At 44.9% G+C, this 7500-nt stretch overlaps 1 protein-coding gene across 1 annotated transcript in view; it reads left to right on the plus strand.

Annotated features, from left to right (window-relative positions):
• Positions 1-7500, plus strand: part of LOC139746561 (uncharacterized) — a 251084-nt gene that overhangs the window by 112641 nt on the left and 130943 nt on the right. Inside the window, exon 2 of the mRNA XM_071657920.1 lies at positions 3181-3247. Within this exon, the coding sequence (XP_071514021.1) occupies positions 3181-3247 (67 nt within the window). The remainder of the gene's footprint in view (positions 1-3180; positions 3248-7500) is intronic.

Here is a 7500-nt window from a genome sequence, read left to right on the forward strand (position 1 = left end):
TGTTGTATAACACCACTTTATGATTACTAACACCACCTTCCCTTACTGTATTACATCAGTTTGCCCTTATGATGTATAACTCTACTTTCCCCTACTGTATTAACTCGCTTCCCCCTCCTGTATAACACCCTTACCCCTACTGTATAACACCACTTACCCTTACTGTACAACACCACCAACCCCTTACTGTATAACACCACGTACCCTAGCCTTATAACACCACTTACCCCTACTGTATAACACCACCAACCCCCTACTGTATAACACCACGTACCCCTTACTGTATAACACCACTTACCCCTACTGTATATCACCACGTACCCCTTGCCTTATAACACCACTTACCCCTACTGTATAACACCACCAACCCCCTACTGTATAACACCACTTACCCTTACTGTATAACACCTCCAGACCCTTCCCTTACTATACCACACTATCTCCCCCCACTTCCCCCCCCCTCCACTCCATTTAATTACTCCCCTAACTATATACTCTTCACCTCCCCCCCGCCCCCACCCCCCCCACCCTAGGCAGTGAATGAGGCGGGGAGGGGGGAGGGGTGAGGGGGGGTGCCGCTAATGATAGGGGCTGGACGACCCCCCTCGCCCGCCCCCACCACCAGGGGGGGGAGGGGGGGCAGTAATGGTGGCACCCCTCACTATATCTTCCCACATTTTAAAGCTTTTCTCCAGAGGCAGAAAATTGAGGTTCCAGAGTCAAGATTTTTTCCCCTTTTTTCCCCCCCATTTTTTCCTTTCTCCTTTTTTCCCCCATTTTTTCCTCCCGACATTAATATTTTTTACAGATTATTTTTTTTCTATCCAGGAATTTAAGATTTTTTTCTTTTTTTGCATTTTCCCCTTGTGTACTCAGCATTTTCTTCCCCCCCCCCACTCTTTCTCTTTTAACATCTCAAAGATGTTTATGTGTTTACTTCGTGTGTGTGTGTGTGTGTGTGTGTGTGTGTGTGTGTGTGTGTATGTGTAAAAAAGGCCAGTGTACCTCTGGTAACTCTCTCTCTCTCTCTCTCTCTCTCTCTCTCTCTCTCTCTCTCTCTCTCTCTCTCTCTCTCTCTCTCTCTCTCTCTCTCTCTCAGCACCACGATAACATATCAGTGTCGAGGCAAATCATGAATACCATCATCATGTTGGGTATGCTAATGAGAGACGCTGGCACGACGAGACAACATTAAAAACAGATGCAATTAGTAATGGTTAATATTTAATATGTATGTCATAAAATGGGACATTGTTACGTCATTTGTTTGCCTGATTAAAAACAAGTGATAGTTAACCTGCTCCCCCACCCCCCCCCCACAGATAAGGGTAGAATGTGGGAACAGAACGTGTTATGGACCAGAGAGAGAGAGAGAGAGAGAGAGAGAGAGAGAGAGAGAGAGAGAGAGAGAGAGAGAGGATGAAAAGGCATTTAAAAATGCCGGGCGTTTTTAGATCAGTGTTCTCAATCATGAACGTGTGGTAGATTGGTAGTGTGTGTGTGTGTGTGTGTGTGTGTGTGTGTGTGTGGGAGGGAGAGAGTAGATAGTTAAGAACATGGGGGAAAATAACGCCCTGGGTTTAAAAGCCTCTCATGAGGATGGGGGGAAAAAAAAAGAGAAAAAACTTTTATAAACTCTACAGCGATATACCTTGACGATATATATACAGGAGAGATGTGAGCGACGAGATAAAAGATAAGAATCCAACACCACAAAAAGATAAGGGATAATGGCTCTAGTGAGTAATGGAGGAAGATGGACGCCTCGATCCACATACATAACGTTGAAAAGATAATTTGATCATGTGGGGTCAAGTCAGTGCTATAGGAACGTGGTATTATTAATGACCTTTTGCATGATAAGCTGAGAGTCTTGGTAGATCAAGGGTCTTAAGGGACTTGTAGAAAAAAGAAATAAAAAGGTAAACTCTCTCTCTCTCTCTCTCTCTCTCTCTCTCTCTCTCTCTCTCTCTCTCTCTCTCTCTCTCTCTCTCTCTCTCTCTCTCTCTCTCTCTCTCTCTCTCTCAGCTTGAAGCTTACATGGGGTAAGCTTGCTCCAGTGTGAGGGAGGAGAGGGGGGAGGTGTGTGTGTGTGGGGGGAGGGGGATGTGGTGGGGGGGGTGTAATTTCCTTCTAAATTTTCAATCTTAACTTGCATGAGTGAGGCAAAATGCTTCCATGGCCACTTACCCCAGGAGGAAGGTGGGGGGGGGGGAGGCAAACGTCTTGCCTTCACCCCCCCCCCCACCTTTTCTTACCCAGGTGGGGAAAGGTAAAGGGTTTGAGTATGAGGGGGAGGGAGGGAGGGGTAGGGGACCATGAGGAGGAGTACTGGGGGGGGGTGATAGATCGGTAGACCGATAGATAGATAGATAGGTCAATAAATAGATTGACAGATACAGGTAGATAGATATGTACATACCACTGTCTACCTATCTATCGATCCATCCACCTATCGAGATAGAGAGAAAGAGAGAGAGAGAGAGAGAGAGAGAGAGAGAGAGAGAGAGAGAGAGAGAGAGAGAGAGAGAGAGAGAGAGAGAGAGAGAGAGAGAGCCAGGCGGACTGATCACCCTTCACAACACACAAGAAAGACGCTTTCAGCGTCTCCTTTCCCCCTCCCTCCCTCCCCCCTTCCCCCCCTCCCTCCCTCCCCCACCCCCCCCCCTTTAGAAATCTGAGGAGCCCCGGTTCGAACCCCCCTCCAGGGAAGTCATTTGATGGTACGGGATAATTCTCTGTGTGACATAGAGAGAGAGAGAGAGAGAGAGAGAGAGAGAGAGAGAGAGAGAGAGAGGGGGGGGGGAAGGATAGTAAACCACGTGTAGTTTGGATAGATAGATAGATAGATAGATAGAGGATAGTAGACCAGGTCTGGTCTAGTCTGGTAGGTATGGTTGATGTGGTGGGTGGGTTGAGGAGGGGGGGGAGGGGAAATGTTATGAGGGGGAGGAGGTGTGGGGGGGGGGGGAATGTTGTGGGGGGCGGGGGGGGGTCTTGTAGTAGGGGGGGGGAGGAGGTGGCGTGTGGCATACAATGGTTCTTAAGGATCCGCCCAGCCACCTGAGCCCCTCCTCCCCCCCCCCCATTAAGCCAACCGGTTTCTAACCGGTTTCTATCCTCTGACGAGCACCATCTAACCTGTTTTCTTTTTCTCTCCCCCCACCCCCACACCCACAGATGGTTAGAGCTGTAACCCAGACTACGCTACTGTTCTTAGCGGCTTACGCCCACGCTGCGCCCACAAGTGAGTACGCCCGCACGCCCACATGAAAAAAATTAATTAATAGAGGTTTCTAAGTTCTCTAGTTAGTCGCTGGTTTCTAAAGTCTGTGAGATATAAGTGTTGGTTTCTGTTAAGTAGATAGTAGGTATATAAGTTTGATAAAGTGCTTGGTTTTTATATATGTATTTGTTTTCTAATATATATTATTGGTTTCTACATTATCCAATACAGTTATTGGTTTCTAAGTTCTCTGATACAATTACCAGTTTTTAAGTTTTCTAGTACAGACTGTGGTTTATATGTTCTCTACTAAATATACTATTGTCTCCGTTCTCTAGTAGAAGATGGTTTCATCATGCTAATACGTTTACTGGTTTCTTTTTTCTCAAGTTAACGTCTTGCAATGAACCTCCTGGTTTCTACGTTTTCTAAAGCATTGATTGACTCCTTTGTTCTCTAATGTTTCTTTGTCTTCTGATTATCCTATTTTTATGTTCTCTAATGCCTCCACAGGTTCTCTAATTCCTTTACTGTTTTCTTTTTCATTTTCCAATAGATTTTCGGTTTCTTTTCTCAGTTTCATTATTTCTTCCATTCTTTGAATATTTCATTTTTTTCTTTTTCGTAAACATTCACTGGTTTCTTCCGTTATCTAGTACGTTTTCTGGTGTCTTTGTTCTCTAATTCATTCCCTGGATTATTATATTCTGTGTTCTCTAATACATGTACGGGTTTCTAATGTTTCTCAAATGTATTTCCCAAAGTGTTCGGAGGGAGAGGATGAGAAATATTCCATGATGGGAAATTAGATGGGAAATATCGAGAGAGAGAGAGAGAGAGAGAGAGAGAGAGAGAGAGAGAGAGAGAGAGAGAGAGAGAGAGAGAGAGAGACAGAGAGAGAGACAGAGAGAGAGAGACAGAGAGATCATATCTCTTGTTCGAGAAATATATATAGAGAGAGAACGATAAAGAAAGAAGGGAGAGAGAGAGAGAGAGAGAGAGAGAGAGAGAGAGAGAGAGAGAGAGAGAGAGAGAGAGAGAGAGATGCCTTGGAATAAAGCTGGACGCGTTATCTCTTGATGGAGAGAAATGAAGAAGTCTCTCCAGTCCCCTTGGGGGACGTGGAGAGACGGTCTCACTGAGGAGGATAGATGTATTCTGTTCTCAGGGAATAGGAGGGAGGTGGGGGGGATGGATAGGCCACCTATCCCAGTACTTTCCATCCCATTGAGAGAGAGAGAGAGAGAGAGAGAGAGAGAGAGAGAGAGAGAGAGAGGGGGGTCCTTTTTTGGGGGGGGGATATATCTATCGAGAATAGGAAGGATGGTTGCTCTTGGTGGAGGAGGATAGGGTGAAAAATACGTGGATGTGTCTGTACGAGAGATTAAGTTGATACGTCATCAACGAGGGGGATGGGTGGACCAGTGGAACGGACCAGTGAGACGGCTGGAACGGACCGGTGTGACGGCTGGAACGGACCAGTGAGACGGCTGGAACGGACCGGTGTGACGGCTGGAACGGACCAGTGGGACGGCTGGAACGGACCAGTGGGACGGCTGGAACGGACCAGTGGGACGGCTGGAATGGACCAGAGGAAAGGCTGTGATGGTCCAGTAGGACGGCCGGAATGGATCAGAGGGATGGCTGGAATGGATCAGAGGGAAGGTTAGGGTGGTCCAGTGGGACGGCTGGAACGGACCAGAGGCACGGCTTGGGGGTTGGTCCATTGGGACGGCTGGAATGGACCACAGGAACGGCTTGGGCAGTCCAGTAGGACGGGTAGTAGACCAGAAAAAAGGTTATAAAAAAAAAGGCGAAGAAGGTTTTGGAAGAGCGTTATCTCCATGACAAAAAAAAAAAAAATGTTAGGCTTACAAAAAGAAAAAAAAAAACGCAGATTACATTTATTGTGCTTTTTTTTCCCTTTTTTGCTTTTGTTTTTTGTTTTACTTGTAGATTAAGTCTTTGTTTTGCTATAGTAACACCCAGTTTCTACCCTCACGGATCTTATATATATATATATATATATATATATATATATATATATATATATATATATATATATTACTTTATATGAGAACTTTTCTTTCATCTGTGTATATTATTTATTGCTAATGATAATTTATTGATTATTTCTTTATATATCGTCTAGATCATATCAGTCCATAAGGATATTTATGAAGATTTGACATAATTATTTACATCTGACAAATTGACACTAATTGTTTTCAAGGGAAAATTGTTCCCTGTCAAACCTAATTATGCTAATGAGATAATTTTCATAATTGCTTCTATTAAAACAATTTTTAAATCCTCGCGCCATGTGTACCGTCGTGTGTACCACTATGTGTACCGTCATGTGTACTGTCGTGTGTACCACTATGTGTACCATCATGTGTATCGCCGTGTGTACCACTTTGTGTACCGCCGTGTGTACCGCTATGTGTATCGTCATGTGTTTCGCCGTGTATACCACTTTGTGTACCGCCGTGTGTACCACCATGTGTACCGTCCTGTGTACCACCGTGTGTACCGCTTTGTGTACCACCGTGTGTACCGCTATGTGTACCATCATGTGTATTGCCGTGTGTACCACTTTGTGTACCGCCGTGTGTACCACTATGTGTACCGTCCCGTGTACCGTGGAATTGAATATTCCATATGTCTATAAATACCCTCTATTACATCATGATTCAAAGGTTATTTGTCACATTTCTCTCAGGGAATTGAAAGGTCGCCTCTCGAAGGTAATACAGAGAGAGAGAGAGAGAGAGAGAGAGAGAGAGAGAGAGAGAGAAACACAGGGTGTGTTCTGGGAGAGGATTCTGTAACAGATCACCACACAAAACCTCTGTAGTTTATTCATGAGAGTTAAGGACTTAATAATACATTCCAAACCCTTTGAAAGGTCTATGGGGTCACAGACACTTTTACTCTTTGAATGTCGTCTGGGAAAAGGTTCAGTGTTTCTTCTTTTTTTATTTATTATTATTGATCGGAACCGCTTATGTTTCCGAAATAAACGTGTGACTAAATATTTCGTATTTATGTGTATGTGTTCTACATACGAACACATTTTCGAACGAGTTCGAAAAGGGGGTTCGTCATTATAGTCGGGCCCGATGTTTACCTTCGTTTCGAAGCGGTTTCATGACCTGGTCTGTTCACCGTCGTTTCTTCCGAGTATTTCCCACGAGAAACGTGACTTTCATCTCATATTATTCGTTTATTAGTACATTAGATGACTTACTGACGTTGAATTGAGAACTTGGAGAGAATGGAATGGAAGGATCGTATGGTTTCGAAGCCTTAGGTTAGAAGCTTCGTCCGTTATTTGAATGACAATTCCCGAAATCTGTGCACCGTGGTCTCTCGTTGTCCTGAAACTTGTACCATGTTGTCCCTTCTGTTAAATCTCAAGTCCATCTCTATAAGTCCTTCTGGTCCATGTAAACACTCCATCCAAAGTCTTTCCTTCCCTATAGTAGGAGGCGCGAACCCCTCCCTCCCTCCCTCTCTCTTGGCTCCATCTCCATAGCCACACAAGACTAGCTTCACCCCATCTAGCTTTGGTCTCCCCTCCAGCCATAAACAACTTGATAAGCATAATGACCTTGTTTATAAGTCTAATAACCATCTCTATGGCTCATTAGTACACACAAAGATCTGGTTTATGAACACCCGCGTCTCAGGGCGGGGCGCCACATGCCGAAGAACCACCTCCACTGGCAACGAACCAGACCGCACCGACCATTGTAATCTAAAAGTCAACCGGAAGATTCGAAGCTTCAGCTGGGTTTCAGATTGTGAGGGGGGGGGGGGATAATGATAACAATGATGCTCTCTCTCTCTCTCTCTCTCTCTCTCTCTCTCTCTCTCTCTCTCTCTCTCTCTCTCTCTCTCTCTCTCTCTCTCTCTCTCTCAAGACGTCTCTGCCGTGCTATAAGGGCTCAAACGTGAGTTCTTGTATTTCATCTGTATCTGATTGTGATATAGATCTGAAGAAGTGTTGTCAGTGGACCACAGACACGATAATGTGGGGGTTTTTGGAAAGGCATGATCACATCCACGGAGGTAAGGACCTTGGCGAGTCTTATCATCGTAGTAAGAAAGTATGATAAGAGCTAAACTCTTCTGTAATGTTAACTGTATCCATGTTACAGAGACCTACAGTGCCCCGGTTCTCCTGTAACCAGTCTGTACTTTGTATTCACCTGTTCTGTACTCAGAGCAGCTCTCTGGTCATCACCTGTGGGTTTAAATCATCTACAATT

The sequence above is a fragment of the Panulirus ornatus genome, chromosome 65 (assembly GCF_036320965.1).
Source record: "Panulirus ornatus isolate Po-2019 chromosome 65, ASM3632096v1, whole genome shotgun sequence".
NCBI lineage: Eukaryota > Metazoa > Arthropoda > Malacostraca > Decapoda > Palinuridae > Panulirus > Panulirus ornatus.